Here is a 19,046-nt window from a genome sequence, read left to right on the forward strand (position 1 = left end):
ATCCTCTTCATAATATTAGTATGGAAATAGTTTCACATCTAAGGAGTAAAAAGGGAACTATGATTTTTCTTGTTACTATGTGTCTTGTTGATACGATAGTTCATGTAGTACGACTTGCAGGGTACTAGTGTGTTCCTGCTTCAGAGATAAATTAAACCAGTGTAACATAAACATAGGTGTCATGGTAGCTCATCGTATGCAGGAATGTTTTGTACTTCTTACAGAGCCAATTATTGTGTGCTCCGGTTCTTATATAAATAAATAAAAAAGTCAACTCTAAAGACATTGAAATAAAGATGATAACAAAACTTCTGACCGTTGTATATAGACATACTTATGCATGAATACTGTACAGGGTTAAATCTATGTGTTCTTTCGATATGGAGATGAAGGTTTTGAATATCCCTGGTATTCCTTGAGACGCGTTATTATACAAAAACAGATTTTAAGCGTAAATGTATTACAACATTTTTATTAAAAACCCATATTAATATTTTAATTGCGATAGAAACTACGTGTGCTTTATATCTTATCAAGACTAAACCAATAAGCCGATGGTAATAAAATTAGACACAGAGGTAGCCTACACATAAAAGGACATTGTAATATTATATAAAATAAAGAATTTACGAGAAAAATAAAATTTGGGGCAAATAATCACGCTCGAACGGCCGTCTGGACTGACTTTAATAAAATTTACAAAGAACTCGATTATGTTTGCGAATAGGAAAAGAGAAACTTTTTAAAAACCCTCATGAAAAAACACGTCACTAAAATTATAATTTATAAAACAAACAGAGCCGGAATAACAATTCGAATGAATTTTTAAATGTGTTAATGTTTTCTATAATTTAATTTTTAAGAGAGGGGAAATAATTATTTGAGATGTTTATATATTTATATATCCATAGACTCTTTTGGTAATGCATAATATTATCAAAAGAAAATGAGTACGCTGCCAAAAAATGGTCCAAGTTCATGTCCTGTACGAAATTATACTGGCTTATATTCTCAACCCTACCCTCCTCATTACATTATGTATGTAATACATACCCTCAACATTAGCATAGATTAAAGTAACATCATTTTATCTGTATGTAGCCACTGATGTAATAAGCTAACCATTAAATATAAAACCTCGTTTGACTCACTTTAAATCGACTACGTGTTTTAAATTTACTACAAATACTGATTTTAGTGAAAACTGTGACCAAACGTTTATACCTTCAATGTTTGGTAACTTTCAATGATTGATTTTCAAAAAATCGGTTTCAATTTGTAGGAGTAGCAGCCGATATTCCACTAGACTTCCTCTTGAAACACAAACAGAAATTCAGAGAAAATTGCTTTTTGGACTTAGACTTCAGAATCTATGACGAAACGATCGTATTGACGACGTATTTTTATACAACAAAATTACATCGGTTCTAGAATAAATATTTAAAAGCTGTTAATATTGATACTGATTTACGTATAAATAAAAATAAATAAACGATAATAACTAATGACAATTATTTACACTGAAGCCTTAAATATTTAATATGTATAAAATAATTAAATAGTATTTCTGAAGTTCAATCATATATATGATGCGTTAAGAGTAAAATTTTATGGTCAATTTTGAGTTCAACTTTCTTCTTATATGTAACGTTTCAATATATAAGTATGATTCTAAATTAAAATAATTTGACGCAAACGATGAAGATTGTTATAAAGAAATAGCATCAGATAATTGATGATATCAGTTTTTTATATTTACAGCGACACATCTATATCACAAACAGGTGGAAAAAAATATCTTAAGTCCTTAAATTTTTATTTCTCGACTAAACTAAACATGAAACATCTTTTAGAATCCAAACCAATATCTTTTTTAAAAGTAAACGGTAAACAAGCGTATTTTATTCACTTTTTCGCATAAAATCTAATTTAATTATAACTTTATTAATCATAAGCATACGTAAGCAAGATTTAAGCTTTTTGGGTATAATAAAAGGTAATACTTTGTTCCTTTCAAACTGGGACAAAATTATCTCTCATTAGGAGGGTCAGTGTCGGTTCATCGTAAAAATTTTTAGACGTGGTAACTTTCTGTGAAAAAGTTGAAATTAAAATAATACATTTACTTATTGAGGTTAAAAGTTTTTGTCTTGAGTCAATCTCTATTTTGTTTTATTGATTGCATAAGTAGGAAATATGTTTTTTTTTTAAATAAACAATTCTCTATAGATGTGTTTTCTGTACATTTGGTGTATCCTATTATTATTTTGATTGAGGTGAGAAATATGAGGTTAAGAGGAAATATTACGCAATTTTCTATTATTAAATATAATCATAATAAAAAAAGTTATTAAAAAATAAATATTTCATCCAATGGGACGGCAATCAGACTAGATAAGGGGGAGATTAGGAGGTAGGCCCAACGGCTTTACGAATTTTCCGAGAACGGAAATGTAATATCGCCTAAATGTATGGCTTCTACTGAGAATCCCTTGACCACACAATACCTTTTTATTGGCCAGACCGTTGAACAGGGACATCAAGATATGTTTTATAAGTTAGCCACTAGACAAATAGAGTAGTTGAACGTTCGATCTAAATAATTTCAATAGATATATATATTTCAGAAATAAAATCATAAAATCAGCAAAATATAATAAAATCAAAAAATGATATAGCAATCGAAAAATCGTATAAAAACTTAGTTTAAACAGAAAAACAGTAAAGTAACAGCTTGTGAATGTAAGATATTCTGGGCTAATGCCTCGTCTCCCTTTAGGAAAAGAGGGCTTCGAGAGAAGCCTATATCACACGCTGCTCCAATGCCGATTGGTGGGTAACAGAATTTCAGTGAAGTTTCACATGCAGGTTTTTTCAGGACGATTTCCTTCATAGCAGTGGACGAGACGAATTATAAGTACTTCAGCGTTAAGATTTGCGCGTCCTAATCTTTGGGCCGTTTCGCCTCTCAGAGGAAACGGGAAACCATTATTTATTTCATTAGTTATAAACTCAGCTACATACATTGTTCTTCATTACAAATATCGATAACGTTCAAGAAGTTTAAACCGTGAGCGGCATATGTAATAGTGCTATGTGAATATTCACTACATAGTCACGTCAGTCGAGTTTCATAGTATATAATAAAATATATTATCTTTTCCAAATGCTGTTAGGACAGATTATTTGAAACTACGTTAAGTGGTAGTGATTATATGTAGAGTCAGCAAAACAATCAGCGAAAGTATATCCAGGTATAATTATATGGCTATATGGAGCCGTTTGGTGTATGATTTGTTTATGTATTATGTTACATAAATTAAATAAAAATCAAATTCAAGCCCTACGTCGCTTTACGAGTTAAAGCCTTTTAAATTTGTAAAAATAAAGAAGGGTACACGTAACTTTGACCATCAGACTCAGAGGCAGAAATTAGTAAATTTTATAGCACACATTTTTTAATATTTTTGAAGCGCTGTAAATTAATAACAACTGCAAAAGTATACGTAGTAATAATTAAATTAATAATATTTAATTAATTATTAGTATGACGTCAAATAATTATTTGATTTAATTTTTTTTTCTTTCATATTTTAATTAGAGTAATCGGTTTTTCCTTTGTTTATCTAAGCTCATTATTATTTTTGTTGTGCCTTTGTTATTTAATTATATTGTGATTTAATAATATTGTCATGTTCTTAACTTTAATACCATTAGATTTTATTTTTAATTTTATTTATTTGTATTGTTTTAGTGTGTAAACACTAAACTAGTGTTGTTAAACATCAACAATTTTGCTAACGGTACTCAATAATCTTCATTCGACTTCATACGGCACTCCATTCCAAAAGGTTCTATTCGTTTCTAAATACTGTTAATTTAGAAACGGATAAGACATAATATATTTATTTTATAAAAAGAAAGAACTTAAACCTCTAAACACAATCTTTTAAACTTATGGATGAGAAGTCTTTCTAATTAACATTGTTTTCGAGAGTTCTCACTTCGTTCTAGTTGTTCGAAATAGGTTATAACTTACAATGTATTATTGAACTTTGGCATTTCACAGTTTCATCGTTCATAAAAATTTCAACCGTTTTTGGTTGTATTCATAAAATTGGCAACGTTATGTTTAGATATATAATATTTAACATATAATAAATGCCTTTAAAACTTGATATTTAATTTTAAAAGTATTATAACAAATCATATTATACTTTTTGATTTTACTTTTTAACTATTACTATTGCTTTCGTGTGCAGCGTTTTTAATAAAGTACTCTTTATAATTATATCTACACTAAGTGATTACTTAATGTGTACTCATAATTCAGGTATTTAAACAAAATATAAACTTGTCGGTTCTGCCACATGTAATTAAGCAGTGTGGTGTAATAAACTCTAAGCATCCGCAGAAGGCGCTTGCCCAATATCGGGACATTGTGAAAAATTTGTAATTATCTGAATAGAATACAGAATAAGACACCTTGTAAGAGTCGACTTAGAATGGTTGCTAACGAGGAGTATTAGTCTAGCACATAAGCAATTCAATCGCTTTGTTTTGGGTAACCAACCAACTAAGAAAAACATTCCGAAGTAGTTGCCGTCAGGCAGGTGGCCGCTCGTGAAAATTCTTCGTTAATATTCTTCGTATTTCCGTTCCACTTTAACATCAAGTTGCTATGAATAGGCACGTTCATTATATCTTGCTGGTGTAGTGGTTAGATAATATGGCCAAAGGTCCTGTTTAAAACCCAGGTCGGGTAATGAAAAGTTGTTTAAGTAGCAGCTCGAATTCAGGAAATTTCCAAAAAGTACTGAATTTCTGATACCAGTCTACTATATATTATATATTCAACTGCCATACTATATTCGTGGCTTCTGGCGTTGAATCTTAACAAGGCCATAAATATTGATTAAAATTTTCGCAGCCCATTTTATCAACATTCACATCGAATATAAATTTAACGCTCACATAGTACTTTGGCTCGGCAATTCCGTGACATGTTCTTTCCTGACTTAGGACACTGTTTATAAAAAATAGTAATTATGATACAGGAACAGCTGCATTCTATTTCCTCACTCTCAGATTACCAAAACACTCAAGAAACACTTGAGTGTTTATTGATAACTATTACTACACTACTAGTCCGCTGGTTGTGGAATCTGAAGCCTTATAAATTAGTCATTAAACCAACGTTGAATAATTTTCTGCAAGGCACGGACTAATACATGTTGATTTTTATGGAGGAAACTCACAAATCAACGAATTAATTCCTTTAACTAATTGATGTATATAACAATTAGCCAAACTATATTACCTATAGTTACCTATCACTATATAATATATATAATAAAACAAACTCCTCCCTCCGCATCTATCTGTCTGTACGATAAGATTGATACTAAGCTAAGCTTAGTATATATTTAGTAGAGTTAAAACGCGACGAAAGCAAGTACAGTCGGGAAGAGTGATCTGAACTAGCCGACTCTGCTTTGCCGGCCCGTAAGATGCCTCTTCACGCCTCGTTTGAAGGAACCACCCACGTGTCTGGATCTTTTTCATATAACTGTATGTGAAGAGGATCAGAACACGTGGGCTGGTAATTCCATTTTTTTGAGGTGCGACAAACAAAGAGGTGCCAAATTTGTTCATGCACGATGATGTCACAGTTAGGCGGTAACATCGATAGCCAGCACGCGTAGATTTGTGCAGGAAAAGCAGGAATTAGGGGGAATAATTCCTTAGAGCACTCGCCGTTATACAATCGACAGAAGATAGATAGAAAATGCTCAGCGCTGGTATAAATGTATATAAACGAATAAATAAAATGATATTCGAATATTAAAATCCTTCGCATTGAATACGAAGTATCCAATTCAGAGCGGAAATTGTGGTACCATCAATGATTTCTATGGTAATGATTAAACGTTTCTGATATCGTATTGCGGTGAAATGAAATCACGATTTTATTGTTAAACTAGCTGTTGACTGTTACTTCGTCCACGTAAAATTCACGTTAATTACGATACTTAAAAAAAATGCGATTTCCTTGCCTGTTTTTTTTATCATCCAAACTCATTTTTCAATAAATTTATTCAATGTACAGACAAAAGGTTTTAACTGATTTATTATATGCATATAAAATATATAAAATTTAAAACCAATTATATTTAAAAGATGAGAACTTCTTTCACTGTCATCCGATTTTAATGAAACAAAGAGTAAATATTGCTCCAAGCTAAGCTTAATCTTCCTGTAGATAAAATCCGTTTCATAGTTTCGAAGATAAGCGAGTACATATAGACATACAGACAAAAATAAATAAAATCGATTTTCGTGTTCTGTTACTCTTTTTTTATCGTCCACACTCGTTTTTTCATAAATTTATTCAATGTCGGACACAAACGGTTTCTGGTTTATTATATGTATAGATACTAAGCGCTATTGTTTGTTTGTACGAAATGCTTGGTTTTAATTAATCCAATAATAGTATAGCCTAAACAGTGAAGTGCAACTTTGTCAATGCTTACGATAAAAGCGTAATTTACAAATCCTTCCACGATTTTTTTTTATGCATATTTAAAAAATCTGAGTCAAAGCGTTAGCTTGAGAAAAAAAACGGTCTTAAGAATTTCGCTTCCTTCCTTCCGTTCTTGAGTTAATCTACGGACTCTTTCGCTTACTTTTAGCGAAAAGTACAATTAATTTGGACTTCTTTAATTTATGAAATTGATAAGTTTTCATAAGATGTTTAAAACATCGGTGAAGGAAAACATCGTGAGGAAACCTGCATGTGTCTAATTTCACTGAAATTCTGCCACATGTGTATTCCACCAACCCGCATTGGAGCAGCGTGGTGGAATAAGCTCCAAACCTTCTCCTCAAAAAGAGGAGAGGAGGCCTTTAGCCCAGCAGTGGGACATTCACAGGCTGTTACGGTACGGTTACGGAAGATGTTTAAATTTTATTGAAACAGCTTTTATATTTCCTATTTTTAAACCCAACCAAGAGACATGTCTTCGTTTTTCTTGGTATTTGTCAAGATCAATATTATTTTGAATCTATTGCAGAAGCATTCCGGATTTACACTGAACTATTCACTTTAACAACAGGACTGTCTAGCAATGGAACATTAACGAATTATTGTTTAATTTCCAACGACATTGAGTTCAGCCATAGACACTGACGCTTAAAGATTTTTAATCAACTCCAATGCCAATGCCAAGTCATAACCACTTATCATGAAGTATAATGATGAAAATCGAACACATTTTATCCCTTCCCATATAAAGTACTGAAATTGGCGTTTGAATAACTGATAAACAGCTGGTGGATACCTAGGTGTTTTGCACTATTACTTTAGTAATTTTTAGCTCTGAGTCTCTTCATATTCAACTGCTGGACCTTTTCTCCTAATTTTTTAATACTGCTCTTAAATATGTTGGTGTATACACATATGAAAGAAGTTCATTTGATATGTGCAGGTTTTTCACAATAAAATGAAATTACTTCACCGCAAGATGAATTATAGAAATAAATCGATCACATGAAACCACAGTAGTACTTGTCCGGGCTTAACCGCATACTTCGATGAATATTCACATGTTCAAGTCACGGCCACATTTATTAAGGCTTTTTTTAATATTTTTGGTCATATGCTGACTGTATTTTCTCTTATTCTTTAGCAATAAAGACGTTTCAAGTTATTATTATATATATTTAAGTGTACATACATTTATTCCTCAAAAAGACAAAAAAAGTCACTTAGATAAGAAATGTTTACAATATTTTAAGACAATATTATGCAGGTAGTTATCGTTCTTCGTAGGTAAAATATTTATGTAAATATAAAAAAATATGTATCGTTTTTAAATTTACCACTACGTATTTATAACGTGCTAATTTGGATTTAAATATTTGCATTAAGTTGCAATTTTTTATTATTTAACTATAATGGATCATTATCCATTTCAACGCTAAAAGTGATAATAAATCATTATTTATTATCACTTTTAGCGTTCAGGGTATTTACTACCAAACATATATTCAAAATCTCTTAAGCCTATATACGTAGGACCCAAGGAAATTTATATTTTATGACTATTTCCTAGGAACCCTTTCGTTTCCCCATATAATAGGTATAATATTATACATTGATTAAAACTATAAACTGTCAGTATTGCGAATTTCAGCGATTGTCGACATAGTTTATTTGGCTTTAGATGCAAACAAAGTAAGACTGACGAGTAATTCTATACGAACAAACGCGAAACGCAACTTAGAACACGATCGTGAATGGCAGACAGTGATATGCAACGACAATAATATATATAATGTCCTCCAGACCGATTTCGGCCACGGCGGCCAATATCAAGAGAGATTAGCCAACTGCGCAGGAGATATTATAGTTCACAAGTGTGTGCGCAATCATGAAACGGCAATTCAATACGACCAGAAACAGTTCCGTCGCAGTACCAACGGCTTTACGTGCTTTCCGAGGCACGGGATGGTACACACTTCCAATTTCCAGACTCCGGGCTGCTATTGATAATTTTCTGACAGAAAAAAAACAATAACTTTTTATTGGCCCGACTTGGAAATTGAACCCAGGATCTCTGAGTCTGCGGCCTTACATTTAGCCACTAGACTAACGAGACAAACAATAGTTAATATAATATATATTAAATAGGTTGGCAGTTGTATAGGTTGGCTGTTGGTAAGTCCTCACCACTGACATAGACATTGATTCTGTAAGAAATATAAACTATCCATTACATAACCAATGCACCACTAACCTTTGAAACTAAGATGTTATGTCTCATAACATCTATGTGCCAGTAATAACACTGATAATATAAACTGGAATAACTTAATATTGCTGTAGGCAATTTAATTGGGCAGTAAAATATGTGATGAATTGGTGATAACATTTATAGGAACATTTGTCGTGTCAGTCTTTAACATTATAATGTTCATACAGAAAAGCTTTACATATTTTCATAACAAACATATCGAGTTCAACTTCATAAGTAACTTGAATGAAACAAGATTCCTTGAAAATAATGTTTTGAATACATGTAATATATTCAGTTATAAAATGAATCATAAATACATTTGTCATAAGAAAACTTTAAATATTAGATATATTATCGAATAGAATATTTGTTTTTATTTTTTATATAATGATGTTTTTAACGAAGATTTTTAACATATCGATCCAAACGAGGTTTATCCCCGGTTTAAATATTTTCTGCAATATCTGTCTAAAGAGGTCAATCTTGTCAAGGCCGAAAGCTGATTGGTGTAGTAAAAACTTAAATGCATTCGTATGTTGGCATACAATTGAATTACAAAGTCGTTAAATTCACACGACGTTTTCAAAGGAATTTATATTGATTGTAACTACAAAGAGGTTAAAATGGGGCAAGGGTAAGACTATAATCACCATACCTATCCACCTACCTACAAAGGTATTTAACTTCTGTCTGTAATACAAATATATATATATAAAGTCATAACAGTTATTAAGAGCTATTACAATAGATAATTTTAATGACAATTTGAAATATTTTCTTAAATTTTTTTTAATATATTGCAATAATGATGTATGTCCCACTTGGCACAAAGGTTGTCCATTGCCATACAGCGCGGAAATGCGGCCTGCATTATGGGCAGCTTTGCGTCGGGTGGGAATCGGGAGGGACTATTTTAAATTTGACTAAAATAATAAAAAATTAATAACGTAAATCTACTAAAATGTAAATTATAAAGAATCTTTTAGATATGTTCATAATATATGGAAGTATGTACCTTTGTAGATCTCATTTCATTTTACCTGATATAATGATGTATAATAGTTTATAACTTGTTGCCAATGAATCTCTACTATTAAACTCTTTATTAATCTAACTTCTCACTACCTGTTAGCATTTTACACTATTCTGAATTTTAATGTTTTTAATGATAACGTCTTTGCAAAACTTCATGATGATTGTCTGAGTAGTTTAGACGTGAAGGCGTTACAAACCAACCAACAAACTCACTTTTGCATTTATAATATTAGTTAAATTGTAGCGAACCATACAATTGGTGACATTTTAGCTTATATGATGCAGTTTGGTTATGTGTGATTTACTTTATTCACGTAAAAAAAAAGAATTAACAGTCTGTGACTCACAGCTGGGCTAATACTTCCACTCTTTTTGAGATTTTGAGCTACTATATAGGATAATTCAGCTGATTTTCATTGAAAAACATGCTCGTATTCTCAAGATGTTTTGCTGCATCATTGAGCGCAATATCATTTTTATACGCAAATTTGGCACATGAAAACTCATCGGAGCCCACTCGGATTTGAGGCAAGATCTAGGACGGTTAAAAAATTACATGTTTCGGATGAAACCAGTTGTTCCAACACCAAAAGGTTATTGTCAAGCAGGAAATTTAATGTTTGTCATAAATATATTATTTGTAAAAATCAAATACGATTTTATTTCTATCGAAGTATAAATATTCGTCATGTTTTAAAGCTTTCAAGTTATTATCACGTTATGAACTCACCATGACTGCAAATGTAAGTGCACTTCCCCATAAAACAGCATTCGGCTCAGTCGGTCAGCATCCTGAAAAGATTGAAATAGTTGAATATAGGGCGCGGAGATTATTGTTTTGACCGATTATGTAAAAACGTTGTATTGAACATATTTTTGTAAGATTCAACCAGAATATAATTCTAAATATTATATGTTATATAAATAATGATTATACATTTCTGACGAGCATGACAGATAATAGAATTTTTGTATTAAAAATATAATGTGTAGAATACGATACGATACGATACTGTTTGGATTAATTTTTCAACAGCGTTATTATGGGAATAATTTAATTTCGAGTTTTACTCGAGAGCTTTAATACAATTAGTAATATGTATATACCTATTTATTATACATAGGTAATCCATAACCGTTTATATATTAAATATTTTAAACGGATTAAATCGAGTTTCAAATTTTACAACTATAATTTATACTACATATATTGCTTACATTGAATGATAAATTTAATTATATTTCGTATCAAAATGTTTATTGCTTTGTTCTGGTTTAATTACAGTTGGTAGTTTGTGCAAGCTGGGCAGATACCACCCACTTATCAGATATTCTACCGCAAAACAGCAGTACTTGGTATTGTTGGTTTCCGGTTTGAAGGGTGAGTGAGACAGTGCACAAGGGAGTTTTAGTTTAGTTTCTAAGGTTGTTGGCGGATTGACAATGTAAGCGATGGTAAACATTTCTTACAATGCTAATGTCTATAGGCGTAGGTGGCCACTTATCACCAGGTGACCCATGTGCTCTTCCGCCTACCTATACTATAAAAAAGAAAAGTGAATAAATATAATTACAAACATAATGAACATAATAATAGATCCCTTGGTTGGCGGTGTATTATCAGTTTATGGTGTATTGTGATTTTGGTTCGTTACAGGTTTTAATTTTAATGAGCGAAAAAGGAGCGAAAGTAACTTCTTATCATCACCTTAACGGCCTGTTTGATCTCCTACCTTTGTAATATTAATTTAAGAAAATTGAGCAGGCTGATTATGTGAGCACTCTTAAATTGTTACTTATCTCAAGTTTTATTTTTATGTATTTATTTACTTTTTAAATGAAATTTTCAAAATAATAAAATATAAACATTAAAACAATAAAATTCCCAATAAAATTTTAATAAAAAAAATCAATTTTATATAGAAAGAAAAACAAAATATAGAAGACTATAAAGGAATAATAATCGGTTAATTCTAAATATATAGATAAGTACTATTTATATAAATATTTTGTTTTTATAAGATTTATTTCAAAATGAAAAAATATATCAATATGAAAGAAAAAAGAATGTATAATATATTAAACGAATATCAATAAAAAATCTATCTAACTAATTTCATGTCGATTTTTTGTATTTGGTAGAAACGAAATTACATAGAAATGTCGTAAGAGACAGAAATTAACTAGGAAAGTTCTAGAAATAATATATACATCATAAATCAAGTGTTCTAGTACGCGATGAAATTAACCGAATCGTATTTTATAAATCAAATACTAACTCGTATCTGTTTATAATATCACTCAAACATATCCGCTATTTTGAGATTTATAAATGGAATGTTGATATACATCATACACTCAATAATATGTGAAGGGTTTGAAGCTTATTCCACAACTCTGCTCCAATACGGATTGGTATGAATTGTGGATTGGTTACACATGTGATAGAATTTCATCCAACTCATGCAGGTTTCATCATGATTTTTCATTCACCGCTAATCACGAGATGAATTATAAAAACACATGTAAATTCTACGGTGGCTGCCGCGTTTGAACCGCGTTTGGTTCATTTTCACGTGTTCTAGCTTCTGGGGCATTTCGACTTATGTTATAGAACATACAATATTATTGTTTACTCTTATATTGATAATAGTAAACAATAATAAACTGGTGGTAGAGCTTCTTGAAAACTCGTCTGTGTTGCTACCCACTCATCAGATATTCTACCGCAAAACAGCAGTACTTGGTATTGTTGTATTCCGGTTTGAAGGGTGAGTGATATTATATATACAAGGGACATAACATCTTAGTTCCCAAGGTATGACATTTCATAGAATGCCAATGTCTTTGAGCGTTGGTGACCACTTTCCATTAGGTGGTGGTGGGAGTGGGTGGAATCCGTTACCTTTATGAGTCTCAACTCCGACAACATCCGAGTTTTCATCGGTTGGGAACCGATGCAGACTACACCTAAAAGAGCTGGCATGAAACTACATATTTTATTTATAATTATAAAAAACAAGCTACTCGTTTCGGCTTCACACGAGTTAAATCATAATCAACATTTAACGCTTGTATTAAAGGACGAACATGCGAAGAAAACAATCTTATTTTTATGGGCCAGCAACCTTACCGAGCGTAAGTACAGCTAAGGAAATTACATTACAATCGGATCAATTGTTCAGAGGGCAAACATTCAAACATTCGTTTTTATTTCTATAGTAGACAAGCTCGAATAAGGGTCAACAAAACTTTTATATCGTAAAACATAAAACTCTAATGCAGTGATTCTCAACCACTGTGCCGCGAAATTCTAAAAGTGTGAACTCCAAATTTTAGACATAATTATTCTAATATTATTAAATAATATAATTAAAAAAATTCCTTTTAACTGGAATAGATATTTAAAACCATAAAATGTTATTGGGTTCGTAATCTATTTTACACAGTGTGTATACCTATACATAAGTAAATAAGTAAATAATTTTTATACTTATTTTTTTTTGTGAGCCGCCAAATTTTGGAATCGTTAAAAGTGTGCCGCAACAAAAAAAAGGTTAAGAATCACTGCCCTAATGGTTTACGCGGCACACGTCAGTAAATCTACCAGTCGGCATGATTTTTTCAGAACTTTTTTATGCAATATTTATGGCCATATTCCATTCAAATTACACAAAACCATGAATTATACACCAAAAATGAATTATACACCAAAACCTTCCTTATGAATTACTCCGTTCGTTGGTGAAAACCATATGAAAATAAGCTTAATACTTTTTGAGTTTATTGCGTTCAGACAGACGGACACGACGGGGTACTATGTCTTATAATATGTAGTGATAGATAAATATAATTTGGATAATTATTAAATACATTAATTAATTAAAGTAAATAATTAGCTTGATTGTAAATTTACTCTACTAAAGTCAACAAGTATTAATCTGTGCCTTGCATTTAATTATTCAACTGCCTGTTGGTTTAATGGCTAGTTAATAAGGCTGATGATTCTCTGACCTTGGCTTCAAATCCAGCGGACTAGTAGCAGTAGTAATAGTTATCAATAAACACGTCAAGTGTTTCTTGAGTGTATTGTTAATCTGAAAGTAAGGGAACAGAATGCAGCTGTTTGTATATTATAATTACTATTTTTATAAACAGTTTTCTAAGTCAGGAACTATAGAAAAAACGTGTCACGGATTTACCGAGCCAAAGTACTATGTGAGCGTTAATTTTATATTCGATGTGAATGTTGATAAAATGGGCTGCGAAAATTTGATTCAATATTTATGGCCTTGTTAAGATTCAACGCCAGAAGCTGCGAATATAACGGTAGTTGCATATATAATATATAGTAGACTGGTATCAGAAATTCAGTGCTTTTTGGAAATTTCCTGAATCCGAGTTGCTACATAAATAACCATTTATTAGCCCGACCTGGGTTTTGAACCCAGGACCTTTGAGCTTATATCAAGCTACTGACCAGCATTATATAATGAACGTGCCTATTCATAGCACATTGATGTTAAAGTGGAACGGAAATACGAACAATAGTAATCATGACTTCGAGTTTGTATTACAAGATGCCTTATAAGTACGTTATGGAGTCAATTAAAACTCTTGTATTTCTGTTTTTAATCTTTAGTTTTGATTTGAATTAACATATAGAAATGATATTGAGAATCGGAAATGGTAAGAAAATGATTCTGTTACTGTTCGCGTTTAAAGTGAGATCACTAGAATTAATAAAAAATACCTAGTTTTTAATTTACCTACGTGCTTTAGAATATCTTCATAATATAATATAATTTAATCAAAATCCATTAAGTCGATCAACTCTTTTTCCGAATTTATGCAAAGATAGTCTGATATATAGTATATTTAAAAAAGAACTACTAATAATATTCTTAATGATTATTTATTCTATTCAAAAAATACCCAAAATATATAAGACCTCATTGCTGATTGTACCACAGGTTTATTTGTAATATGTGTAAATAAAGCTACGCTGTTACGCTTCTGTTTATCATTCGCATATTGAAATTATTCATTTAAAATACGATCACACCGACGGCATTGCTCGCAAGAATGTTAGCATTTCCCAGTTTCTCAAATCTGAAATAAAAATATATTTAAGTTTGTATAATATATTTCCAAATTTAACAAGTCAAGATTGCGATGATAGCACACGTGTATCTTTCACAAGAATCACAAGAACGCGTTAAAATCCCGTCACGAATCACTTAGTTTTTCAAGTAGTAAATCGGTGAAGACAAATCATTTCATTTTGTTTTAATGAGACAGCGTGGACTAACTATTTTTCAAGAATGATTCGTAGATTTTATATTAATCAATATTATATTTTGAAAACAGAGTGCATATTTCTAAAATTCACACTTAACAGAAGAAGAGCGCTGACTATAAAGTAACAGAGATAAAAAGTTATATGAACTTTGTGACATAAAGAATTTCATTTCAAGTAAAATTCAAGGAAGGAATAATCATAATCTAAATCTTAATGAATGTATGAATATTGTGAACAAAAGATTTATTTGCTCATTCCTAGAATGATTTAAGTTTTAACGGCCTAATGTTTTTCGAGACATTAGAAAGGAGAGTAAAATACAATATTTGATTATTTTTTTTTTTCAAAAATGTGTGCAAATTTACCTTTGCTGGTTGGTAAACTGGCAAAATATTCACTTGTACGTTTTTACTTAAACGTTCGAAAAGGTGAAGTTAAATAATAGCATAAGAAAATATAATTATTTCTTACGAAAAGGTTTTATATGGTAAAAATTTTTGCACGTACCTACTTATTTCAGTTGTGCGACGTGTACTGAGTTGCACGCGTATTTTTATAAATATTCTTTTAAAATTATTAGTTATACATATATTTGGAAATTAAAAATCAGATTTTTAATTTAAATTCGATTTAATTTATAATATATATTTTAGTCATTAATAACAAAATAATATAATATCTCTTAATAAGATTTAAAATTAACAAAAAACAATAATATAGATGTAGGCATGTATAAAAAATATTGAGAACTGGGTCAACGACCTCTCTCAAATACGGTACGGTAATATCAACTTTTCATTTGGCTAATCTATACCTCGTGTTTAAAATGTGTAATCCAGCAATGCGGTTTAATTATAATATTTTATTCCAATTAAAAAATATATGTATTTGAAAATAGAATATATTTTCAATAATATAAATGGTAGCCTAAATAAATTAATTATGGAATGGTCTAGCACACAAATAATTAAGAATATTAACACATATCCATGAAGGGAAACTTTCTTGCCAATGCTTTGCCAAAGAAAAAGCGAATAAAGAATAAATGCTTTTGCCAAAGAAAAAGCGAATAAAGAATATTTTGGATTAGATATTTCAAAATCACACTAAGAAAGGTTTTTGTGAGAAGGGCACTATATTTTTACCTTATTAGACTAATGCACTCAATGGGTTGATTGCATTAAGTCGAAGAATGGAGAATAATATAAAAATTTAAAGTATATTTTTCCCATATGAAATACGACACTTAAATATAGTCGCATATAAACACAATATAGTATATACTATTTTGTTCTTTAAAAGCTGCGATGGATTATTCCTGTTATATTAACAAATAGCATGTGACTTATTACGTTTCATAATGAACGTCTGAAACATGCTACGAATGTACGATGTAGGTAAATAAATTCGTCTCCATATAAAGCTTGACTAATTGTTGTAATTACGAATTACGACCTACAATTCTCCGCCTAAGACAGCTTCATAGTCTCGTTTATTTGTAACGATTGTGTCTGTTACTCGACTTGTACGATTATTTAACGATCATTCACGCAGCAAGTTATTGACAGCTTTATATGTAATTGGGAGCACATGTATTCATAGATCAATATTTAATCATTATTTTATTATTTTTCAGAACATAAATCCATTTCGTATATATCAAAAATCTTATACAATGATATGCAAATAGATAAATGTTTTCCTAAACAAAACAACCATTGTGCCAATGTTCAAAGACAAACCAACGTCATATGAGGTATTGCAATGCAGGCTTTTGTACTCGAACACAGGTGCACTCTCTATTCCTCATTATCATAATCTGATAAGACTGCAATCCGACATCACCGGCGGACCAATAACTCTACGTGGTTTCCAGAGCACAGTATACTGTTAACTTTGTTAATCCTGATACTACTGAGAATTTCTCAGTACAGTAACAGTAACAGTACCGTAACAGCCTGTTAATGTCCCACTGCTGGGATAAGGCCTCCTCTCCCTTTTGAGGAGAAGGTTGTGGAGCTTATTCCACCACGCAGCTCCAATGCGGGTTGGTAGAATACACATGTGGCAGAATTTCAATGAAATTAGACACATGCAGGTTTCCTCACGATGTTTTCCTTCACCGTTAAGCACGAGATGAATTATAATCACAAATTAAGCACATGAAAATACAGTGGTGCTTGCCCGGGTTTGAACCCACGATCATCGGATAAGATTCACGCGTTCTAACCACTGGGCCATCTCGGCTTTTTTAGAATTTCTCGATACAAAAAATCTCGAAAACTTTTGTTAACTCGATTCGGAAAACTAACCCAAGCATTATGGATCTGATGTCGTATTATTTAAGTCATTTTATTTGAGACGGTGGATAATATATTCAAAAGATACCAAGTTCTATGGGAGCAACGCGAGGCTATCCTAGCTATTATCTTCTAAAACAGGACACGCAAGGCATCTCCTCAAAATATTAATTTAACCACAAAATCAAGCGCGTTTCTAGATTATATGTTGTTCGCTCCCCCTTCGTAATATCCCATAGCACGCAAGGAATGAATTATGAACACATAAGTGGAACGATAATAAACTTTCTATTGATTTCTGAGATTAAAGCAGTTGAATAGATTTTATATATACCTGTATTTCAGCTAAACACTATAGTTAATAATATAAAGCCGAGATGGCCCTGTGGTAAGAACGCGTGAATCTTAACCGATGATCGTGGGTTCAAACCCGGGCAAGCACCACTGAATTTTCATGTGCTTAATTTGTGATTATGATTCATCTCGTGCTTTACGGTGAAGGAAAACAACGTGAGGAAACCTGCATGTGTCTAATTTCACTGAAATTCTGCCATATGTGAATTCTACCAACCCGCATTGGAGCAGCGTGGTGGAATAAGCTCCAAACCTTCTCCTCAAAAAGAGGAGAGGAGGCCTTAAGCCCAGCAGTGGGACATTCACAGGCTGTTACGGATTACGGACTATAGTTAATTATAAAAGAGTATCATATTATGTTAGTAATTTCATTTATTTTTTACAAACATTAATAGTTCTTTTTTAAAAATTAATAGCATAGCTAGGATGCCATTGATATTTCCTTCCTGATATTATAATATATATGATGATTATAATATTATATGATTATGATTTATAACCTTTATATGATAATGATTTATAACCTTCCTGATATTGACGCAGTTCTTTTTCTCATGCTGCTGTGAAATTCATCGATATGAGCATCGGCGAACACTTAAGAGGTACTACAAAACTCTGGTTTGAATATCTGTCACTATATATGCATATAGTGATAGATACATGTTTTTTTAGTAAAATGTTTTTAAAAACATTGTTCGAGAAAATATCGGTAAAGTTAAAAGAAATCTGTAAATGACTGGCTGCTGTGCAAAGGCCTCCCCTCCTCTTACGGAGAAGGTTTGTAGCTTTTTTCACCACGCTGTGATTTCAAATGAGACACAGGTTTTCTTACCGTAGTGTATGTTTTCCTTTAGCAGAGAGCACGAGATCACTTAGTAACACATGAAAGCACAGTGGTAAGCACCTGGGTATGAGCCTGTGACCTTTCGTTACATATTCGTTAATAAGACCACCACCACACCACCAGAACACTTCAGCATCATTGTAACCAATGCATTCGTAAAAAAATATATAAGAATAAAAATATTATTATTTTGTGTAATTTTAGCCAATCTATATAAATTTATATAAAAGAATAACTGAATCACTGACTGACATAACAACGCACACACAGTAACAGCCTGTTAATGTCCCACTGCTGGGCTAAGGCCTCCTTTCCCTTTTGAGGAGAAGGTTTTGGAGCTTATTCCACCACGCAGCTCCAATGCGGGTTGGTAGAATACACAAGTGGCAGAATTTCAATGAAATTAGACACAT

At 31.6% G+C, this 19,046-nt stretch overlaps 1 protein-coding gene across 5 annotated transcripts in view; it reads right to left on the bottom strand.

Annotated features, from left to right (window-relative positions):
- LOC126772780 (chaoptin) overlaps positions 1-19,046 on the bottom strand; it is a 69,317-nt gene that overhangs the window by 22,179 nt on the left and 28,092 nt on the right. For all 5 annotated transcript variants that reach the window (XM_050493354.1, XM_050493355.1, XM_050493356.1 and 2 more), the window contains one exon: positions 10,564-10,625. In XM_050493354.1, coding sequence (XP_050349311.1) covers positions 10,564-10,566 — 3 coding nt within the window. In that variant the 5' untranslated portion in view covers positions 10,567-10,625. The remainder of the gene's footprint in view (positions 1-10,563; positions 10,626-19,046) is intronic.

This window comes from Nymphalis io, chromosome 13 (assembly GCF_905147045.1).
Source record: "Nymphalis io chromosome 13, ilAglIoxx1.1, whole genome shotgun sequence".
Classification (NCBI taxonomy): domain Eukaryota; kingdom Metazoa; phylum Arthropoda; class Insecta; order Lepidoptera; family Nymphalidae; genus Nymphalis; species Nymphalis io.